Consider the following 22,495-nt stretch of genomic DNA (forward strand, 5'->3'; position numbering starts at 1 on the left):
CCCAAATAGCTAAAGCAATCCTGAGAAAAAAGAACAAAGCTGGAGGCATCACAATACCTGACTTCAAAATATACTACAAAGCTATAATAATTAAAACAGCATGGTACTGTTACAAAAACAGATACACAGATCAATGGAACAGACTTGAAAGCCCAGAAATAAAACCAAACATCTACGGACTGCTAATCTTCAACAAAGGAGCCAAGAACATACAATGGAGAAAGGAAAGTCTCTTCAATAAATGGTGTTGGGAAAACTGGACAGCCACATGCAAAAGAATGAAAGTAGACCATTATCTTTCACCACAGACAAAAATTAACTCAAAATGGATCAAAGACTGAAGGTAGGATGTGAAACCACAAAACTCCTAGAAGAAAATATAGGCAGTACACTCTTTGACATTGGTCTTAGAAGGATCTTTTCAAATACCATGTCTACTCTGGCAAGGGAAGCAAAAGAAAAAATAAACAAATGGGACTACATCAGACTAAAGAGCTTCTGCAAGGCAAAGGAAACCACGAACAAAACAAAAAGACAACCCACCAACTGGGAGAAAATATTTGCAAATCATATATCTGACAAGGGATTAATCTCCAAAATATATAAGGAACTCATACAACTGAACAACAGAAAAACAAACAACCTGATCAAAAAATGGGCAGAGGATATGAACAAACATTTCTCCAAAGAAGATATACAGATGGCCAATAGGCACACAAAAAGATGTGCAATATCACTAATCATTAGGGAAATGCAAATCAAAACTACAATGAGATATCACCTTACACTGTCAGAATGACTATAATTACCAAGACAAAAAACAACAAACGTTGGAGAGGATGTGGAGAAAAGGGAACCCTCATACACTGCTGGTGGGAATGCAAACTGGTGCAGTTGCTATGGAAAACAGTATGGAGCGTTCTCAAAAAATTAAAAGCATAAATGCCATACAACCCAGCTATCCTACTACCGGGTATTTATCCAAAGAACTTGAAATCAACAATTCAGAGACTTATGCACCTCTATGTTCATTGCAGCATTAATCACAATAGCCAAGACGTGGTGGCAACCAAAGTGCCCAATAACTGATGAATGGATAAAGAAGATGTGGTATATATGTACAATGGAATACTACTCAGACATAAAAAAGACAAAATCGTCCAATTTGCAGCAACATAGATGGACCTTGAGGGTATCATGTTAAGCAAAATAAGCCAGACAGAGAAAGACAAACACCTTATCATTTCACTCATATGTGGAAGATGAACAAACATATGGACAAAGAGAACAGATCAGTGGTTACCAGAGGGGAAAGGGGTTGGGAGGTGGGCATAAGGGGTAAAGCAGCACATATATATGGTGACTGACAAATAATAATGTACAACTGAAATTTCACAAAGTTATAAACTTTTATGACCTCAATAAAAAATAATTATCCATAGGCAAGATAAAGGAGCATGGAAAATGAGGGAAAGGAGACAAAAAAAAAAAAGAGAAATGCTCTCAGCATGGTATTTTTTCCCCTACGCTTCAAGAAGTTACCCTAGGAATTATGCCACATACAAAATAAGGTAGATTTTTTATGTTCAGCCATGCGTAAATCAAACCTGCCTCTGGCTTTCATTGCTAGCCAGTTACCAACGGCAGGGACCATATAAACACAAAATGTGAAGACAAGAAATGGAAAGAAACATGAATTAATGTGAGATAATAAGCAAGGACTAAAGTGAACAAAGAATATGGTGAAAGAAAATAGAATACTTGTATTCTTCTTGTAGACCCACCAGTCAGGCAGTCATCTCTCTGAGCTTAGAGCATCCATTGTGTCCTGGCTTCTTGCTGCCATCTCTACTCATATCATTTGATGTTTTATATGGATTATAGAGCGGTCAATTCTTTACTTGATAACTGAAATGACAGAGAATGGAAAAGTACTATTAGGGATATTATAGTAATGAGTAACACAAAATATCATGTTAATTGGAAGTTGGTAAGCATTACAAAGGGAACTGAGCAAATAAGTGTCTGCAGTAAAATATCTGGTGGTCTAGCGGTTAAGATTTGGAACTCTAGTGGTTAAGATTCAGAGCTCTCACCACCTCCGTCTGAGGTTCGTTTTCGGGTCAGGGAACCACACTACTTGCCGTCCATTGTCATACTGTGGTGGCTGTGTGTTGCTGTGATGCTGAAAGCTATGCCATTTCAAATACCAGCAGGGTCACCCATGGTGGACAGGTTTCAGCAGAGCTTCCAGATTAAGACAGACTAGGAAGAAAGACCTGGCCACCCACTTCTGAAAAAATTGTCTATGAAAACACTGTGCATAGCAGCAGAGTATTGTCTGATATAGCATAGGAAGGTGAGAGGATGGTACAAAAAGACTGGGCAGGGTTCCGCTCTGCTATACAGAGGGTCACTGGGAGTTGGAATCAACTTGATGGCACTAACAACAAAGTAAAATATTCACACTAGACAGTTAAACCTTTAAATCTAAGCATCGTACCCAATATAGTTATACTCCAAGTTGTACCTGTTTTCATAGTAAAGCTAAGGGTTGCACAAGTAGGAAAAGCTGTCACGTGGGCAAGCATGGCTTAAAGTCAACAGCTAAATTATTTACAACGCATTTAGTTGTTCCTGGTTGAAAAAACATGCTGACAGGGCACAGTGATTGTCAAGGGACTTGTATCCAACGCAGAGGGTGCTCTACTTGCCCTCACTGAATTTATATTTTAAAACGTTCATAATTTGCTAGCCTGGTGAAACCTAACAAACCTTTGTTTTAAAACCAACTTTTTGTAAACCTGAAAGTGTAACTTTTGAGAAACAAAAAAACTGAAAAATAGTGCAATTATTTTACGTATCAGATGAATTAATATGAATTGTATAGTAAAACTTCTCTAAGTAGAGCCCACCTAGAGAAGTTGTGGGCATTTCCTTGGTAACTAGTACTAAGGGATCTTCTGTCAACTGGCTTTCAAACTACTCATACCTAGCGTAGTCTTAGTGTAGTCTTCCGCTACGACGTGCGCTTCTGAGTTCCTTCTACAGCAGGCGCTGGTGAGGGGCAGGAGCGTGTGGACGCTCTGATGCAGTTGCGTACATTTAAGGGCTTCCCGCTCTTACCCGTTGGGCTAAGACTTAACTGTCGTCTGGCTCGCAGGTCTGGCTTCCTATTCTGTCTGGTGCCCCCTGGTGCTCACCGCCTGTACAATCTTGAGTAGTTGCAAGGAGCAAAGGGGTCCAGGGTGCCCAAGGATGTTTTCAATAAAAGCATTCCATTACTGTGAACTGTATGGATCCAGATTTCCTCTATGTAAAAGCCATGGTATAAATTACACGTGTACATACATTCACGCACCTCTAGAGAAAGAGGGGATGTTGTATTACTAAGCCACCAAGCAAAAGAAAGATGGAAATTAAGTTTCAACCAACTACATAGGCAAAAGTCAACTCAGCTCTCAAGTTTGTGGTGAAAGAAGCAAAGCTATGCAGACCTTATCTTTTCTCGAATCCCCACTTCTCCGGCACCGTTCATTTTTTTCTAGCAAAGCAAAGAGTTTGCTATGATCCTAGATTTCAGTACGGCAGCCTATGCTTGAGAGCCAGAATATCTGTCTTTGGGCTGGAGTTGAGAACGCGGCCTTAACTGTTATGGAAGGAGGAGGATAGAAGATAATTTTCCCTGTATCCTTCCCCAATCCATTTAATCAATATTAATCTCATGTGCAATCTTCTCAAAGTTTCTTTTACCCTAACAGAAACAGAAGGAATCTTCAGCCCTCTGGCTCTCTGGCTCAGGCGCTGGTTCTCCTGCTTTGCTGTTACCCTCCCCCTCCCCCCCAACCTCTACAGTCACTCAACGCTACCGCGCTCTCTCCATTAAAGATGAACAACAGATCATTTTTCATTGCCCGGCAACCCTAAAAGCTCTCTCTCGCCTCAGCAGAGCATGATGGGAGTCCCTCCTCTCGTCCTGCCCCTCTCTCTTTTTTTCTTCCTTCCCTCCTTCCACAATTAATCCCTAAATAATGATTTTCCTCACTAGCGCTGACTTAAGGATGAGGTTTAGCAACCCACGGTGACGCTCCCATCAGCCTTCCAGAAGGGGCGGTTTCCGAAGAAAACTACAACTCCCATGAGGCACCAGAATAAAGCAACCGCAGGGCATCACGGAAGTCGTAGGCTCCTTCCGCCTCAGTCCCTTTCAGTCCTCAAATGTGGAAACTACGAGTCCCAGGGACCTTCGGTACTGGCACGCCTGCGCGAGAGCCCCGAGAGTGCCGTGGGGGTGGGGCTGCCCCGGGCGGCGGGGGGCGGGGTCCGAGCAGGCTGTGTGGAGACTTCAGACTCCCGGCGCCATTTAGCGCGGAGAGTTTCCCTGGCGGCCGCGACTCTTGTCCCTCGGACGCTCTGCACCCCCGTCTTCGGTGACAGAAGGCGCCTGGTGGGGGTGACTACTCCTTTTCTCTCCCTAACCCCTTTTCACCCAGTCGTCTCGGTCTCCTCTACTGTTGGCCCAGAGAAGCAGCGGAGCCGGGCCCCGCGGTGAGCGGCCCTCCCCTCCCCACCGTTCCCTCCCTCGTCAGCCCCCGGCACCGGCCCGGGAGGGGACGGGGTTTGCCAGACCCGGGGCGGCGGGGAGGCCTCGGGGAAGGGGGGGCCGCTCCTCAGGCGCCGAGGCTTCGAGGCTCCGGCCCTTCCTCTCGGCGATGGGCGCCCTGTGAGACTCGTCCCCCTGGTGGGGGAGCGTGTGGGAGGCGGCGGCCGCTGACTGACTGACCCGGAGCCCCCGGCCTCCCTCGGCCCCTCCCACTCTCTGGCCCCGCAGCCGCCGCCGCTCGGGAGCCCCTGCTCGTCCCTTGCGCGCGTTGCCGCCGCCCTCAGGGCCTAGCGCGCCCAGCCCGGGAAGCGCGGCGCGGGACCCGACCCGCCGCCGCATCCGCCGCACCGCCTCGCCTCAGCCCGGCTCGGGGCCCTGCCCTCATGACTGCGGCGCCGCGGCCGCCACAGCCTTCCCCGCCGCCGCCCGCCGCAGGATGGATGCGGACCGGGAGGCGCTGACCCCCGCGGCCCAGCTTCTCGATCGCCCGCCGACGAGCCCGCTTTCTGAGCCGCAGCAGCCGCCGCACCTGGGCCCAGCGTCCCGCCTCTCCGCGGGGCGGCCCGAGTGCTGAGTGCGGAGTCGGCCGCCCGGGCCGAAGCCGCCGGGGGCGGGAGCCGTCGGAGCGGACTGCGGACCTTCCCCGCTCCTCGGGGCGGCCCCTCGCCCTCTCTTCCGTCACGAATTCGAGCGCGCTCGCCTCGCTGCAGCGGACCCACCATGTCTGGCGGCGCGGCGGAGAAGCAGAGCAGCACCCCGAGCGCGCTGTTCCTCTCGCCGCCGGCGTCCGCCCCCAAGAATGGCTCCAGCTCCGATTCCTCGGTGGGGGAGAAACTAGGCGCCGCGGGCACCGACGCCGGGACTGGCAGAACTGAGGAGTACCGGCGTCGCCGCCACACTATGGATAAAGACAGCCGCGGCGCGGCCGCGACCACGACCACCACTGAGCACCGCTTCTTCCGCCGCAGCGTCATCTGCGACTCCAACGCCACCGCGTTGGAACTGCCCGGCCTCCCTCTCTCTCTCCCCCAGCCCAGCGTCGCCGGGGTTGTTCTGCAGAGTGCTCCACCGGAGCCCCACCGCGAGGAGACCTTGACCGCCACCGCCGCGGCCCAGGTAGCCCAGCAGCCTCCCGCCGCTGCGGCCCCTGGAGAACCGGCCGCCGCAGCCCCTGCCGCCGCGACCGCCCCCGGTAGTACCAGCAAAGACCGCCAAGGTTACCAGCCCAGCCATGTGGGCAGCAAAGAGGAGCCTCCGTCGGCGAGAAGTGGCAGCGGCGGCGGCAGCGCCAAGGAACCGCAGGAGGAACGGAGCCAGCAACAGGATGATATCGAAGAGCTGGAGACCAAGGCCGTGGGAATGTCCAATGATGGCCGCTTTCTCAAGTTTGACATCGAAATTGGCAGAGGCTCCTTTAAGACGGTCTACAAAGGTCTGGACACTGAAACCACTGTGGAGGTCGCCTGGTGTGAACTGCAGGTATAGCCCCATCTACTTATGTATGTCACGGTGGTTTAGATCCCAGATTTGGCTCGGTTAAGCCAGTTAATTGAGTTCATCCTCTACATGTCATTCTCTAACTGTTCCCTCTCAGTAGGGGGAGGCCAACTTTTGAAAGAGATTGAAACTGGAATTTGGGGCATGTATCTAGGTGTTTGAATGGGATAGGAATTATTGGTAGCCAAAGAGATCTGCTACTAAGGAAGGAGTGGTGCAAGTCATCTTAGTACAAACCCATTGCCTTCTTATTATTGTTTTAGTGTCTGGCAGGAAACTTGGAATTAGTGGGGATTTTTTTTTTTTTTTTTTTTTTTTTTTTTTTAGGAAAGTACGGAGTCTTCTTGCCTTGTGCATTTCAATCTCATCAGAGGCTCTGTAGTGATGAGCTGCTGGTGTGTTAGATGGGTGTTTCCATCCCTGAGATCATGCTGTTCTTTTTAAAAACCACCTTGTTGGTGAATGACCTTCCTTTGGATATATCTTAGTTAGTGATTGCCCGCGCATTTAATATAAACTATAAAAAAGACTTTCTTTTCTAGATGAATGCCTTGGTACTAGTAAGTGTTTGATTTGTTCCACCTAATGATGCTTAAGCCTTATGGTAGCAGTGATCTGATGTTGTTAATTAAAACTAATATGTTTTCAGCCCATTCACTAGACAGTGAATAGTACAAGAGCCCATGTAAAATTATATAAGTGCTTTGAGAGTTGTATTGTCATTATTGTTTTAATCTTGTTATAAAAGGTTTTTAAGCTGAGCTTTCTCAAGAGTCCAAAGAAGTCACAATGCTTCCTTTTTAACCTGTCAGGAATGTTTTCATAGTGTAAATAATGGTGTGTCATTGTGGTTGACAAGTATATTCCAGGTTTAAATAGCTGGGTTTGGGCTACTTGTTGCTTGACCTGTAGCAGCTTGATTGAATGTTGCCCTCATCAGGAAGTGAACATGGATTGTTGGAAGAAACAGAGTTACATTGAATGGAAAAGTCATCCATGTTATACATGAAAAATGCCATTGTCCATATTCTTCTTGCCAAGAAGATGGACCAACCTGAAATAGAATTTGAAAGTAACTGAATGATCTAGGAATTTATTTTATCCATGAACTAATATGTTGACACTTAACCCTTAGAATGTCACCTTGCAAATGACCAAGACCATATCAAATGTGAAGGGAAATGAACTGAACATGTGGAAGGAAGTAAACTTAAAAACTGACAAGTTCTTTAGAAACATAATAATTTCTTAAGTTTTACAGTTAATGATATAGAAGTTCTAAGGTATTGTGAAATAAAAACTACTCAATTTTCTAGTGGTTTAGAGTTGGAAAGGGAGCAAAAAATTTTTTAAATTTTAATTAAAAAAATTGTCAAACTTTAACTTTATTCCTACTGGTCAGTCATACTCAGAAACTTAGATCTGATTTCTTTTGGTTTACAGGCTAAAATTTAGGTTACAGGCGGACACCTATTTCTTTTTTTGTACCAAAAATGCCTATTGCTACTGATCCTGGATTTTGTTCTTCTGTTACATAGTTTCGTATTTGAAAAGGTGCTTTTTAGCAATTTTTTTTCCCTTAATTTGTTACCTGTCTCTGAAGACTGGACCCAAGTAAATGTTGAGCACTTTATGGATTAATTTTGTTAGTTTCAATTATTTAACTTTTAAGACTTCTCAGAATGTAATGTGTGTTTTCTTTTATCACCTCAATTTTTCTGTTTCTTATCTTGAATGATACAATGGAAAAAACTCAATTTGTCTAAGGTCACAATAAGAATTTTGTCTAAGCTTCTCAGTTTTTCTTAAAACTTATGACTGTTTTGGATTTTTGTTCTCTGTCTAGGCGTGGGCATGGTCAAACTAAAGACTATCTGATATCCTTATATATAGTATTACCATATTTTTAATAGTTCAAGATTTGGCTGTAGAACCAAATGAATGCTAGCTCATTGAGTGGTACTCTGGTTTAGAAACTTCCATGTGTCATTTGACCCTGCTTCTACAGTTTTTCATTTTGGTTTTTAAAATGTGATTATCGTAGCCTCAGGATCTTTTCTAGCACTAGGTGGGCAGTGTTTTTGGCTTTTTGACCAGGACATTTGCCTAATAACCTATTCACTAGGTTAGTGTTTGAGTTTTTGTCTTTGGATCCAAATTAAAGGACAAGTCAAGGATTACTAAAGCATTGGGAAGAAAGGGAAGCTTTTTTCACTAAATGTATACTTCTAATATACGTATTTTTCTGTAGGAAGACAGGAGAAACATTGTGTTCAGTTGCTGAGTTAAAAATCTTAGTGTATTAAAACTGGAAGAAATCTTAGGTTGTTCTGCCCAACTACTTATTTGATGAATAAAGAACCTGAAATCATAGAGCAGGTAAACGACTTGCTTAAGTTGGTGAAGAATAAAAATTAAACTGATTAGGATCTAATAATTTGGGAAATGTGAAAGCATTTGTAGTCTAGTAGATGGCAAATTAGTAAATCTCAAAGCAATTCTATTTTGGTGTTGAAATCGTTGTCGGGTTTCTGGAGAAATCTGATGCTGTAACCATGGCATGTCCCAGACTTTTGATTCAGGTGTTGATTTTATTACTTCAAATGAAGAAATAAATAGGCTTTTTGAGATGGAGAATGGATGAGTATGGTATACAAATCAAACCCTGTTTCCATCAAGCTTATTTTTAGAGTCTCGTATGCATAGCTATCTAGTAAAACAAGTAGCTATTCTTAATAAATAATATGTAGGTAATACTCTGGTATCACAAGATCTTAAGTGATAACTAAGATCTTTTAAGATGCAGTTATCAGATATCTTTACCTGGTTTTATTAGGCGAATGATGTGCCTTAATTTTAATACTCTGTTGCCGTGGTCAGAAAATGTTATTGCTGGACTTTGCAGAGTTTACATTGCTTTTCTAGGGAGGGATCTTGTTTTTTTTTTAAGAAACATAGCATAATTTGCTTAAAGAAAATGTATTTATACACAGAGATTTAGGAATGATTTACTTTAAGCACTTTTCTCCCCAGCTTGCTTTTAAATACTGAGTTCACTTGATATATTCATACTATATATTAATGAGATTGTTTCCAGATCTACCTGAAAGGAGAGGTCAAATCATCAATTTTGTTTAAACTCTAGTATCCTTAGTGCTTGCTTTTCTCTGGCTTTTAGTAAGTTCGGCTCATGTCTAGTCATGAGTATATTATATTAATGTTTTATAAAACATTTAGCAATGCTGCAGAAATGGGATGTGGTTCTGTGATTAAGAAACCATGACTTATTTCTTTGCTATAGTTCCTAAAACAACTCATTAAATGGAATCTTCCCATTTGAATATTGAGGATTTTTTTACCTTCACTTTTTAAATTTGTGCCACATTCCTTGTTCTTTAGGATGAGAATCTTCAGTAACTTTTAGCCCCAGGAACTAGATTTCAGAGAATAGTCTTTGGAGTTTTTTGTTTTTTTAATTCTCAGAGTCACCGGTTAGGAGTATGGATAAAATTCATATAACTCAAGGGTAACTGCTGTGCCAATTAAAGAATGATTGGTAACTGGTTTGAAATAATCCTTTGTTTTTTCTACACAGGACAGAATAGAATTAAAGACAGGATAATTTTGGTTAGGTAAGATTTGATTTAAAATATATATAGATTTATTGCTGTAACTTTTGTGGTACAGGAATTGAGAATTAAATTACATTTAGGTTGATTTTTAATGATGTGGTTAGTTCTTAGTCTTAGAGGTTTAAATATTTTCCTTTTATTTACCTTTTTTCTGACCTTTAGTATCACAGTTGTTCCTAGTGTGAGAACTTGGAAAGAGAGGTTGTATTTGTGTAAAAAAATTGACAGTCTGTTGCTCCCTGAGTTCATTTCTTGATATTCAGATTCTAGTGCAAGATCCTGGTCATTTGAAAGTCATCCTAGTTAATCTCTATGGAAACATTCAACTAAAACTGAGCTCTCATTTTCAGAAATCATCCTAAGCCTGTTATTTGGGTTTTTATAGTAGCTTTTAAATTTTTTAGATAAAGCTATAAAAGCAGCACGAGTGGTTATGCTCAAATTACAGTTTCTGAAAATGTCAGTATACCATGACAAAATTCATAATAATTACAGTTACTAGGTTTTGCTCTACCAGTTCTATATATTTATTTTTAGCATCTTGCATTTTATTTGAGGTTTTTTGTTTTGTTTTTTTTTAATATAGGACCAATCTAGTCTGCAGGAATAGGTGAGATTTAGCATGACCTGAATTTTGATTTGAAAAGGGTACTGTTTTTCTGCAGTATAACATAGTTCTTAAGAACTGAGTGGCCTGGATTCAAATCCTGGCTCAGCTAATAATTGTGTCACCTTGAACAACTTCTATGCTAGTTTCCTGTCTGTAAAATGGAATGTAATAAGAGTATCTATTTTATAGAGTTATGATGATTAAATGAATTAATATCTATGTAAAACATTTAGGACAGGGCCTAGCACATAAATATTAGCTATGATGATACAGCATCTTTTTTAGGCTTTTTGAGAGTATCTATGAAGATTTTGTTTGTTTGTTTACATTTATGCTTGAAAAATCATGTAGCAAAACTTTTACTGTTGCCACCATTCTTATAGGAAGAACTTTGGAGTTGAACATGGTGTCATCTTTCAAATGTGCTTTCAAATTCTTTAGCTTTACCTGTCCTCTGCCTTTCTAATTTCATGACCTGTCACTTTCTCAAAAGTCAGCCTTTCTGAATTACTAGTTTCCAGAATTTGCTAAGATCTTTTTCCTTTTGGGATCTTTCTTATAGTGTTCTTCAAATTGATTGCCAATCATTTACATTCTTTGTCTACTTCACTAGTCTTTGAGCTCTTTGAAAATATAAGTAGGTGCCCAATACCATACTTTAATAAATGTTAATTTTTTTCTGTCATTAAGTTAGGAATAGTTGTAGTTTCCAGGGTTGTTTCATCTATAGCCCTTGCCTGTCTTTGGTCCACAGCAAATTCTCTAATCTTGTATTTGGCGAGTTTACTATGGTATAATACAGTACTGAAAGTATAATGGAAAAGAGCTTTAAGGCAGAACACTTGGGTTCTACATTACCCAATTATCTGACCCTGGGTAAGGAACTTAATCTGTAATGCTGATTTATTGGTAACATGTCTTACTGACTTCACAAGATTGTTGAGGATCAACTGAAATACCGTGTGACGGTACTTTGAAAAATATGAAGTGTCATACACAATATAATAAAAGAATGATGGTGCCTTAAAAAAATGCATTTTGAGGGCCATATGTTGTCACTTTTTACAAATGGAAATTTTTTGTGTGTGTGTGAGGAAGATCAGCCCTGAGCTAACATCTGTGCTAATCCTCCTCTTTTTGCTGAAGAAGACCGGCTCTGAGCTAACATCTATTGCCAGTCCTCCTCCTTTTTTTTTCGCCCCCAAAGCCTCAGTAGATAATTGTATGTCACAGTTGCACATCCTTCTAGATGCTGTATGTGGGACGCGGCCTCAACATGGCCGGAGAAGCGGTGCGTCGGTGCGCGCCCGGGATCGGAACCAGGGCCGCCGGTAGCGGAGCGCGCGCACTTAACCGCCAAGCCACGGGGCTGGCCCCTGAATATTTTAAACTTCTAAGTTAAAGTTGGGTTTTAGGAACTTTTTGCTTTGTCTGTTTAGGAATTTTATCAAATCTTAAGACAAAAGGGGAGCAGCTTTTCAGACTGAGGAGATTGCCAGAAGCTCTTCTTAAGAGTGTTTTTATTTGGAAGAGGATTGTACTTTTGATGGGTGGCAGACTTAATTTTGTATGTAGTTTTAAGAAGATTGATTATTGATACGTTCTACATGAGAAGAAAAATGTCAGTAATTTGCTTGGTTTTGTGGTTGACTTCATTGATTATATAATATCTCACCCTTAATTTATATTAATTTAGATTTTTCAGATGGGCTTTCATAAATATTTTACTTTTTGATGTTGTGACTTGAATCTTGGTATTGTAAGATTGACATATTTTATTTTTTTATTTTATTTTCAGTTTGTGACTTGAATCTTGGTATTGCAAGATTGACGTATTTTATTTTTTTATTTTATTTTACTGAAGTCATGTTGGTTTATAACATTGTGTAATATCAGGTGTACATTATTATATATCAGTTACCATATAGACTGCATTGTGCTCACCCCCAATAGTCTAGTTTTTATCCATCACCATACATATGTGCCCCTTTACCCCTTTTGCCCTACCTCCTACCCGCTTCCCCCTGGTAACCACTAATCTGTTCTCCTTATCCATGTATTTATCTTCTACATATGAGTGAAATCATACAGTGTTTGTCTTTCTCTGTGTGGCTTTATTTTGCTTAACATGATACCCTCAAGGTCCATCCATGTTGTTGCAGATGTCACAATTTTGTCTTTTTTATGGCTGAGTGGGATTCCATTGTATGTATATGTGTGTGTGTATATATATACCACAACAAAATTGACATTAAATGTGCTATGCTAAATTAATGATTTTTAGAAGAGAATCCTCAGATAAACTGTCATCACAGGCAAATATAGTTTTCCTAGGAATTTAAGAAGTCTTAAGAATAATTTAAGAAAGAGCGTTTGGAAATCTACTTGGTATAATCATCATATTCAGGTTAGCTAAGACAAAACACACTATTTCTATAGATGCCTTTTGTGCAGCCAAGATTCAGCTCCTCGGAGACAGGTGATCTGTTTTTGTCAGAATGTGCATAGTAGATGTTCTTGTGTTAATCAAACACAAACTAATCTATAAACCAAACAGTGAGAGATGAAACTAATTAGTGAATCAAATTATTATTGATGTGCACATTTTCTCTATTAGTGGAGACAAGTAATCAGATTGCGTGGGATAATGACAAGATCATCTTCATGGCTGATAGTTTTTAGCTAAATAACCTCAGATATCCATCCCTATGTGGATACTCTCCTTAATTGGACTGGTAAGTCATTGTGAATTAAGGTCAATTTGGGAAATGTAACAGATCATCTCTTTAACATTCCCCTCCCGCACAAATACTCATCTGTAGGCAGTAGAGAGTAACTAAAGAATTTTAAGCGAAGAAGTTAATTGGTTAGATTTGCATAGTAGTAATTGTGGAGAATGGATTTAAGGAGTACAAGGGATGTGTAGAGTTTAGTTAGGGTATGAGTATGAGATTTCTAGAGTCTGAACTAGGGCAGTAATAGAGGAGTGGAATCTTTAAATATTTAGGAGGTAAGATATGCAGGGTTTAGTGATTAATTGGCGTTTGGAGGAAAAATGCCAATTAATGGGGATAGATGATGATGCTGTCAACTGAGGGAGGGAATAAGAAAGAATAGTTTTGTTTTTTTGAGAAGGGAAAGGGGTATGGCGATGTATTCAGTATGACGTGTTGAGTTTGAGGTACTCATGAAACCTCCAGGAAGAAGTTCAGTAGGTAGTTGGAGATATTACTGAAGCTCAAAGAAGAGGTCGGAGGTAGAGATAGAGGTTAATGATTCCCAAATGGCTCTATGAGTCATAGCTGAAATAATGGAAATAAATGATATCATCTAGGGAGAGGATATATATAGAGAGAGAAAGAGAGGAAAAGACAGGGAGAATAATGGTCCTAGGGCAAAATAGGAATAATTAGTAGGTGGGCAAAGGAAAAAAGAGCCCAGAGGTTAGACTAAATAGAACACTAGGAGAATGGTAATATCAAGGGATAAAATTTCAAGAAAAGACTATAGCAGAGAAGTCCAATTTGCGTAGTAGTAATTGTGGATAATGGATTTTAGAAGGAGTAAAAAAGAAGCATAGAATAGTTAAGCTGCTGAAATTATATATTGCATTTGACTATTTGGCTATTAAGAAGTCATTAACAAAATTTGGGATTATCTAAGTGAGAGGAGAGGTTGAGTAAGGGAGGAGCACATAAATAGATGAAGTAGCTGGTAATATCCTAGATTTCTGCATATCGAAGGTTCACTGTCCAATAAAGTATTCACTAGCCTCATGTGGCTTTTTAAATTTAAATAAATTAAAATGAAAAAAAATTTAAAAATTCATTCAGTTGCACTAGCCACATTTCAAGTGCTCAAAAGCCACATGTGGCTACCATATTGGATTGCTCAGATACAGAACATTTCCTTCACTGCAGAAAGTTCTATTGGAATGTGGTGTATCTAGATCTTGAGTTGAGCTGTGCTTTTTTTTTTTCATAGCTTTATTGAGATAAAATTCACACACCGTAAAGAATATACAGTGTGGTGCTTTTATAACTTAAGTTTTACACACTTTAGAAATGTATCCTCTGGGGCTGGCACGGTGGCGTACCAGTTAAGTTCGCGTGCTCTGCCTCAGTGGCCTGGAGTTCGTGGGTTGGGATCCTGGGCGCAGACCTACGCACTGCTTATCAAGCCATACTGTGGTGGCGTCCCACATATAAAGTAGAGGAAGATGGACACGGATGTTAGCCCAGGGCCAATCTTCCTCAGCAAAAAGAGGAGGATTGGCAACATGGATGTTAGCTCAGGGCTAATCTTCCTCACCAAAAAAAAAAAAATGTATCCTGTATTAATAATAAAGAAAAATAGTCTTTTTTGGGAAAGATGTACAAAGGATATTATCACAAACTCACATAAACATGCAGAATTAACAAAGATTGACATTATGTCACGTTTGCTCCAGCTATTTGGCGATCTTACAGTTTCAGAAGAGTGGAAAATTTGCAGTGGGTTTAAGGAATGGCTGAGGAAGGTTAAGAAGTAGAGACAGTAAGAGTAGGCTGTTTCTTTAGATAAGCTTGAACGAATATGGGGCAAGAAAGATTGGGTAACTAGAAGGAGTAATCAAGGATAAGATGGATAGATGAGCAAGGAAAGGTCTTTAAAAGTTAAAGCATATCTGCTTTCTCTGCCTCAGTATCTATCCTAAGAGTCTGTTCTAAGCCCATTACTGTTTTAGTTTTGGTTATTCTTTGTGGATAAATTCAATCCAAATAAGTTTTCTTACTTCATGACATTTATCAACTAGTTTCTGGAATACTCACTTAAGTGTTGGGAGTAATAAGCTGATTCTTAAACAGTTTGTTTCTCTCCTATAATCTCTTACATTCATGCTATATATGCATATTTATATGGTGATATATACTTTATAAGTGGCGCATCTCTCTGAAGTGACCATCTTTGTGTGTCACTTGAGGAAACAGCCAGATTTCAAATAAAATGCCATTACAAAAAAGATTCTGAATTATTATAGTGTTTCTAGGATGTGGTCGAAATGGACTTTTCTACAACAAAAAACCTAAATACTGCATATACTTTCTTCAGGCCTTGACTTTTTGCCGAGTGTTTCTTGTCAATTAATCTGGAAAGGTATTAATAATTACCAATACTTAGCTATCTAATAAGAGCCCTTTTTTGTGACAGACACAGTGCTATGCCCACAGCATGTTATTTGTAATTCTCACAACAGTAAAAGGCAGATATTTTCTTAATTTTATATTTGAGGAAACTCACTCAGGTTTAATAACTTGTTTAAGATCACATGGCATATCTGAGTCCTTGTTCTTTCCACTGCAAAATACTTTAATTAAGCCAGTAAAAAGAGTTTGAATTCTAGTGGAATTCTAAGTCCTTTTGCTCAATTTAGCAATTATAATTTGTTGTTGAGCATCTTATGCCTTTTATACTTTTACTTCATGAAATAAATCTCCACTTAAATAGCCTTTTATCCAGTGTACATATGTAGATTTTATAAGGAGGAAGATGGCAGGTTGGTTTTATTAACTACTTGGTGTGTTCAGAATTTTTTAGATGTTATTTACATTGGTTGTTGCAGAGAATGTTCTGTTTAGACTTAAGTATTTAAGCAGAAGGAATATTTCTAGTGGTCTGTGTGTATTAAATTCCCTTCTAATAGGGACAAATTGAATGACTATAGAATTAGTAAGATTTTTGTCAGTGGTTTTTAGATGACTTCTATGTATAAAGATTATTCATTTTCAAGTTTTACATTGTTGGTAAGAATTAATTGGACTTCTAAATTCCTAAAATTGTTAGGTACCATTGCTATTTTTACTCACCAGGAAAGCAGAATTAAGGATGTTGAAGTACCAATGAATAGATCGATATGTTAATTGTTGCGTAATTTCCATAGGACTTAGTAGTTTTATCTACTTTGGAGATATAGGTTATAGTTTGTTAGTTTAGTTGCTGACACTGACAGTATGAATTGTCTTTTTTCCCTTGATTTTTCTTTTCTTGTTACCTCTTTTTTCCTTCTCTTATGGGGGCATAGTGGTATTTTGCTGGTCAACATCTTATGGCTAAAGCATAGCTTTGATTTCTGTGATAAGAATCTTGACCATTTTCTATCTCTCTTATAAGGGCAGGAGTGAAACTGCTGTACTTCCCGTAAATACCACTATTAAAAGTTTTCACAGATCTTACTGAGTATGTACTCAGTGTGAATACATTATTAGTTTAAAGTTTTAAACACGTCATCCTTAACCCTCTTCATGAGTAAAGATGATTTCTTTAACAACTAGTACTTAGCTAAATGTTACACGATATAATTTTTTTCCTCTTATCTTCACGTGATGGATACAGTAATACTTTTAAAAAAACTTCTTACTGTGAAATACTTTCGAAAATAATGGTTGTCTCAGATTTGGCCAGAAGCTAAGCTGCCATCTGTGTCTTTTTTATTAACATATCCCTGTCATTTTTTGATTACATCCTTGCTTTCTGCACAAGATGTTCCAGGTTTGTCTTATTCTTTCCCCGCCCCAGCCCTGGACCACCCATTTCTCCAAGGAGCCTGTTGCCTTTTAGTGTAGAATAGAATTCAGAAAACAAGATCTGAGCATTGCTGTTTCCAGACTCTTTCAGTGAAGAGTTAGGAAATATTTATATGTAGGCATGTGTGTTTGTGCTTCTGTGTGTGTGTATATACATCTATATTTATATCTATATCTATCTATATATATTGAAAGCCATGAGTTCACATTGATATATCCAATTCCAATTCAATGTAGAGTTCATTCTAGCTTTTCTCTTTTTCTGTATGTGTATACACCTCCCTTCTCCAAGAGTGAGAAACCTGGTTCTCATCTTCCTGAATATATGTATGAATTTGCATAATCCTCCTGTATGTGGCTGTGACATAATAAGAAATATATATGTGATCTTTGCAGCCCACCCCCTCCCCCTCACCCCACCCCCCCACTTTCTGACAGAGAACTAAATCCCTGGGAATTTCCAGAGTGATAGGAATATCTTTTGTTTTAATGAGGTGACTCTTGGCTGGCCCCTAGATAGCTTCAGGATAGGGCCTGGTCACCAAACGACCTAGGCATGATTAGAGGTTTGGAACTTGCAGCCCTCCCCCACCTCCGGGGAGAGGAAGGGGAGCTGGAGATGGAGAGGAAGGGGAGCTGGAGATGGAGTTAATCGCTAATGGCTAATGATTTAATTAGTCATGCCTATGTAATGAAACTTCCATAGAAACCTCTAAACAGTGACGTTCAGAGAACTTCTGGGTTGGTGAACACATCAAGGTGCTGGGAAAGTGGTGCATTGGAGAGGGCATGGAAGCTCTGTGGTCCTCCTCCCATACCTTGCCTTTTGTATGCCTCTCTTCCATTTGGCTGTTCCTGGATTGTATCCTTTAGAATAAACTGGTAACAGTAAGTAAAGTGTTCCTGAGTTCTGTGAGCCTCTCTAGTAAATTATCAAACCTGAGGGAGGGGGTCATGGGAATCCCCGATTTATAGCCTCTGGGTCAGAAGTTTGGCTGGCAAACTGGAACTTGAAGCTAGCATCTGAAGTAGGGGCAGTCTTGTGGGATTTAGCCCTTAACCTGTGGGGTCTGCACTAACTTCACCTAGTGTCAGAAATGAATTGAATTGTAGGACACCCAGTTGCTGTCCAGAGAATTGAAAAATGCATGGTGTAAAAAACATGACACATTTGGTGTTGGAAGTATTGAGAGAAAAAACAGTTCAGAGTAGCCAGTCTCTTAGCTCCTCTGGGCTGATGTCCCCTCAGGCACCTTCTCACTGCATTACGGCTGCCATCCCTTCTTCCTCTAATATCTTCCTCTCTGGCAGCAATACTCTTTTATAATTAATTTGCTGTCTGTCCTTTTACATTCTTTCTGTTGCTGCTGTTGGGGATATGATACAGCTTTTTAGCCTTACAAGAAAACAGATGATATAAACTGCTCTGAATTTACTTTGTAATTGTAGGAGAAGAGTGCAGTAATCAAGGAGAGTTTTTCCCTCACCCACATTCAAAATCATTCCGTGTAAATACAGATAACTTCTATGAGTCTTAGTATCAAATTCAGTATTTGTTTTCTAAGGTTTTTCTGATGAAAATTTAGTATCCAAATTGAGATATGCTGTGTATAAAATACTCACTGGATTTTGAAGACTAATATTAACAAAAAGTTAAAATATTCTGGTTTTTTAAAAAATTGATTACATGTTGAAATAATGAAGTTTAGATATATTGGGTAAATATATTATTAACTCCATCTGTTTCTTTTTCCTTTTTTAAATGTGGCTCCTTGAAAATATAAAATTGCATGTATAGTTCACATATTTCTGTTGGCTACCACTGACCTAGACTAGTCTATTAAAATAAAATACTGTAAAAGACCTGATGCTGCAGTAAATGAAGTTTACTACTTCCTTTTAAAAAATACCTTAGCACCTTCCTTTTTGTGGTTTATTTCATAAGCACCCTTTACAAACCATAATTCTTTTTCTATTGCTGAACACAGAAATTGGGGTTTTTAAAGTCTTTTCTTTTTGGTTTGTGGTGCTTTTAATATCTGATTATTATGAAAATCAGCCTTTAGTCCTTTAAAATTTTATCTTGTCTTTTGTTAGTTACTAGCATGTCTGTATCAGAAATGATATTTCTTATGGTCTTGTTCTTTGAGTACTTTAGTTATTACTGCAAATATCTTGAAATACGTTTGTCTATTCAGATAAACCACTGATGCATGTTTAGACGTATATTGAATGTGTAAACCTGCTGCTTTATTTATATTCTTTAGTAATTTCTGGCCATTGTGGCTCCTTAAATTTGTTAACCAATGTAGTGCCCATATTCATATTTTAATGATATTGAAGAAAAGGTTAAATTGACTTTTGGTATCTTTTACTTATAAAAGATACATTATTTGTAGTTTAACTACTTATTTGCATTAAGTTTTTACAAAATAGTTAATTCTTCGACTAGTTGTTCCTGTACAACGAATAAGGATGAAAAGATTAGTGAAAATATAGCTAACTGCTTTATTTTAATAAAGTTGTAAAATATATGAGATGCCAAGACAATGCTTTTCAAATCTAAATGGTAATTTAATGACCACAGAGGCTTGCTTTTCTTTTGTATAAGGCTTTTGATTTGATCATTGTTTACAGCTACATGCTAATTTGATTTTTGACTCAATTATCTGAGTTATAAGCTTCATTTATTTCTATCTTAGTTATTTGTAACCATCCTTAAATCACACAAAAAGAAGATTTTTTTAAGAAAAAATTTTATAGAACTAATACAGTCTCATTATAAAAATTGGGAAATTAGGAAAAAAAAAAGTAAATAAAAATCACCTGCAATTAATCCCTTCATCTAGAGATAATCGTTACCATTTGTAACAGTTTTAATTTCTGTGTGTTTGATTTTTGTTTTTATAGTTGTGATCATACTGTATGGTGGTACAGTTTGTTTTACTGCATAGCAAAAGCATTTTCTCATTTAGAAATTTGAGGTTTTTAGATAAACGACAAATACTTTTTGTATACTGTAATCGTAATTGGTATGTGTGTTTACATAGTTGTGATTATGCTGTTTGGTGGCATAATTTGCCTGATTTACCTCACAGAAAAAAATATTTCTTAGGTTGAAAATTTGAAATTTTAGATACAAACTAATGTTTGTACACTGTTATCATAATTGTTTTTGATACTTTGTACCACTGCACATGCAGCTGTGACATCATCAATTTCAGAACTAACATTTTGATCTTAAGTTAGAATTTACAACAACACTTAAATTCGTACTTGAGTATGTATTATTTCTTTTTAATTCTCAATACAAGAAAATCAATTAGAATGTTTGACCCACAAATGCCAACATTTAGTTACAACTAAATCTAGGAAATTGGTCGTTGATGCGTTTGATCACTCTGAACAGAAGTTTGAAAGTCATGGTTGATATTTTGCAAAGCTGTTTTTTTTTTCCCACATTCAGCCTTTGCTCAGAGATTTGCAGAAGGTTCATTCACTCCCTCTCATGATTTTGGACATGGTCAGATTATTTTAAATCAATCTTTTGCTTTAGAGCAGTGTTACTGTGGTTGAGAAGTTTGTAAAAGCCAAGTGTTAGAGGCTTTAATAACAATACATTGAAAGTTCTTTGAGGAAGTTTAGTTTTGTGTATTGACTAAACTACAGGGGGAAAAAAGGCCTTAGTGTGCGTTTTTCTACTTCCTACCCGCTCAAGATAAGTTAAATCTACTTCCTTTACTTAAATTTTCATTGTCTTCTCTAGAGCATACCAAAGATGTTTTGAAAATAATAGGAAATTCTTAACGCATTTAAAGGCAACTACTTCCTAATTGGTTTTTTTCCATAATAGAAGTAATATATGCTTGGAGACATCTTAGAAGACAGGGAAAAATAAAAATCAAATAACCCCACTGAAGTTCCATCACTAAAAGACAGTGCCAGTGTATCATTTTGGAATATTTTCCTTTCATCTCTCCCTCTCCCTCAAAATAGTTTTGTATTTATTCAACAAATATTTATTGAACTCCTGTGTGCCAAGTGCTATCTTAGTTGGCAAACAGAGAAAAAACTGTGCCCTCATGGAACTTATGTTCTGCTGGGATCATAGGTATGTGTATATGTGTAATTTTATGTCATGATGATTTTATAATTCATTGTAACATAAGAATTAGTACAAGTATTTTTAACAGCTCTATGATAGTTCCTTATACAGAAACACCATAATTTACCCCCAGTGTTGTTAAGTGTTATTTTTTCTATTATAAATACAGTAGGTATGAGTCCTATAAGGTTGTAACTATGAAAGATATTCCTGTTTTACTAAAATTTAATCTGTGTTGTGTCCTCACCTAGTTTAATCAGTCATTATTCCCCTGTACAACTCTTCCTCTCCCCAGTCCTTGGATAGCTTCATACAGTTTAGAACCTTATCAGGAAAGGGCTTTCCAGCCTTCTACCTACACTGCTTGTCATTGACATGCTCATTTATGTAAGCCTGGAAGGTTCTTTTGAAGTCCAAATTACATAGAATCTTGGGTAATAGAATCTTTTGCAGAATTTTTTAAAACAATTCTTGGATCATTGTCTCTCCATCACACACGCACGCACACATACCTCCCACCCCCCACCCCTGTGCAACTTCCAGTGGGGGTGAGGATATTGATCTTGGGCAAATTCTCTAATCCCCTTATTTTCTTCCAGTTTCTACCTCTTCAAACTTCTTCATTCCTTCCATCCCCTCCGTCTCTGGTACAGTCCAGCTAAAGTCCTCTCTTTGGGCCTGGGCTTTCTCAAACAGAAGCTAGCTGAGGGGGTTGTCTTCTAATTGCTAAAATAACACAAAAGACCCCGAGGCTAGGGACCACAAAGGTTTGGAATAGGGGAAAGAAATTCACCTAGTGCCTTGTGAACAAAACACAAATTAATACCTCAGATTTTACTTTTTAGACCTATTTTTTAAGGATTAAATTTCAGAAATGGAATTATTGGTTCTAAGGGTATGAACATTTAAATACTTTCTACATATTGTCAGATTGTTTTCCAAAAGATATATGCTTATGTATAGTTTCAGTGACCCAAGTGAGAGTTCTTATTTCACTGCCCATTTATCAATAAATACTATTATCTTAAAATTTTCTCATTGCTTTATATTTTATTTTTTCAGAACTTTTTCCCATATATTTGATAATCATATTTCCTCTTTTGTCTTTTGATATATTTTGCCTGCTTTCAGGTGCTTTTCTCCCCTAATCAATTTTAATAAATTCTTCAAGATTAATAATCCTTTGTTATATTTTTGGCAAATCTTTTTCAGTGCTGGGAATTGAATGTCAACATTACAATTTTTTTTTCTTCGTAAGACTTAATTTTTTTAGAGCAGTTTTAGATTTACAACAAAATTGAGAGAGAGGTACAGAAATTTCTCATATACCCCCTGCCCCCAACACATGCGTAGCCTCCCCCGTTATCAACATCACTCACCAGAATGGCACACTTTTTGGTTCCTTTTTTTAACCAAGGATGAACCTACATTGACACATTATAATCACCCCAAGTCCATAGTTTTCCTTAGTGTTCACTCTTGGTA

At 38.8% G+C, this 22,495-nt stretch overlaps 1 protein-coding gene across 10 annotated transcripts in view; it reads left to right on the forward strand.

The window, feature by feature from the left end:
- The first annotated feature begins 4,344 nt into the window (after nucleotides 1-4,344).
- The window catches only part of WNK1 (WNK lysine deficient protein kinase 1), a 167,252-nt gene continuing 149,101 nt past the window's right edge, over nucleotides 4,345-22,495 (forward strand). For 8 of the 10 annotated variants that reach the window (XM_087442931.1, XM_087442934.1, XM_087442935.1 and 5 more), the window contains exon 1: nucleotides 4,348-6,082. In XM_087442931.1, coding sequence (XP_087299057.1) covers nucleotides 5,324-6,082 — 759 coding nt within the window. In that variant the 5' untranslated portion in view covers nucleotides 4,348-5,323. Of the gene's footprint in view, nucleotides 6,083-22,495 lie in introns of all 10 variants that reach the window. The other 2 variants (XM_087442939.1, XM_087442940.1) reach the window with 1 other exon arrangement.

Source organism: Ceratotherium simum, chromosome 17 (genome assembly GCF_057802395.1).
Source record: "Ceratotherium simum simum isolate JZ-2026a chromosome 17, ASM5780239v1, whole genome shotgun sequence".
Taxonomy (NCBI): Eukaryota; Metazoa; Chordata; class Mammalia; order Perissodactyla; family Rhinocerotidae; genus Ceratotherium; species Ceratotherium simum.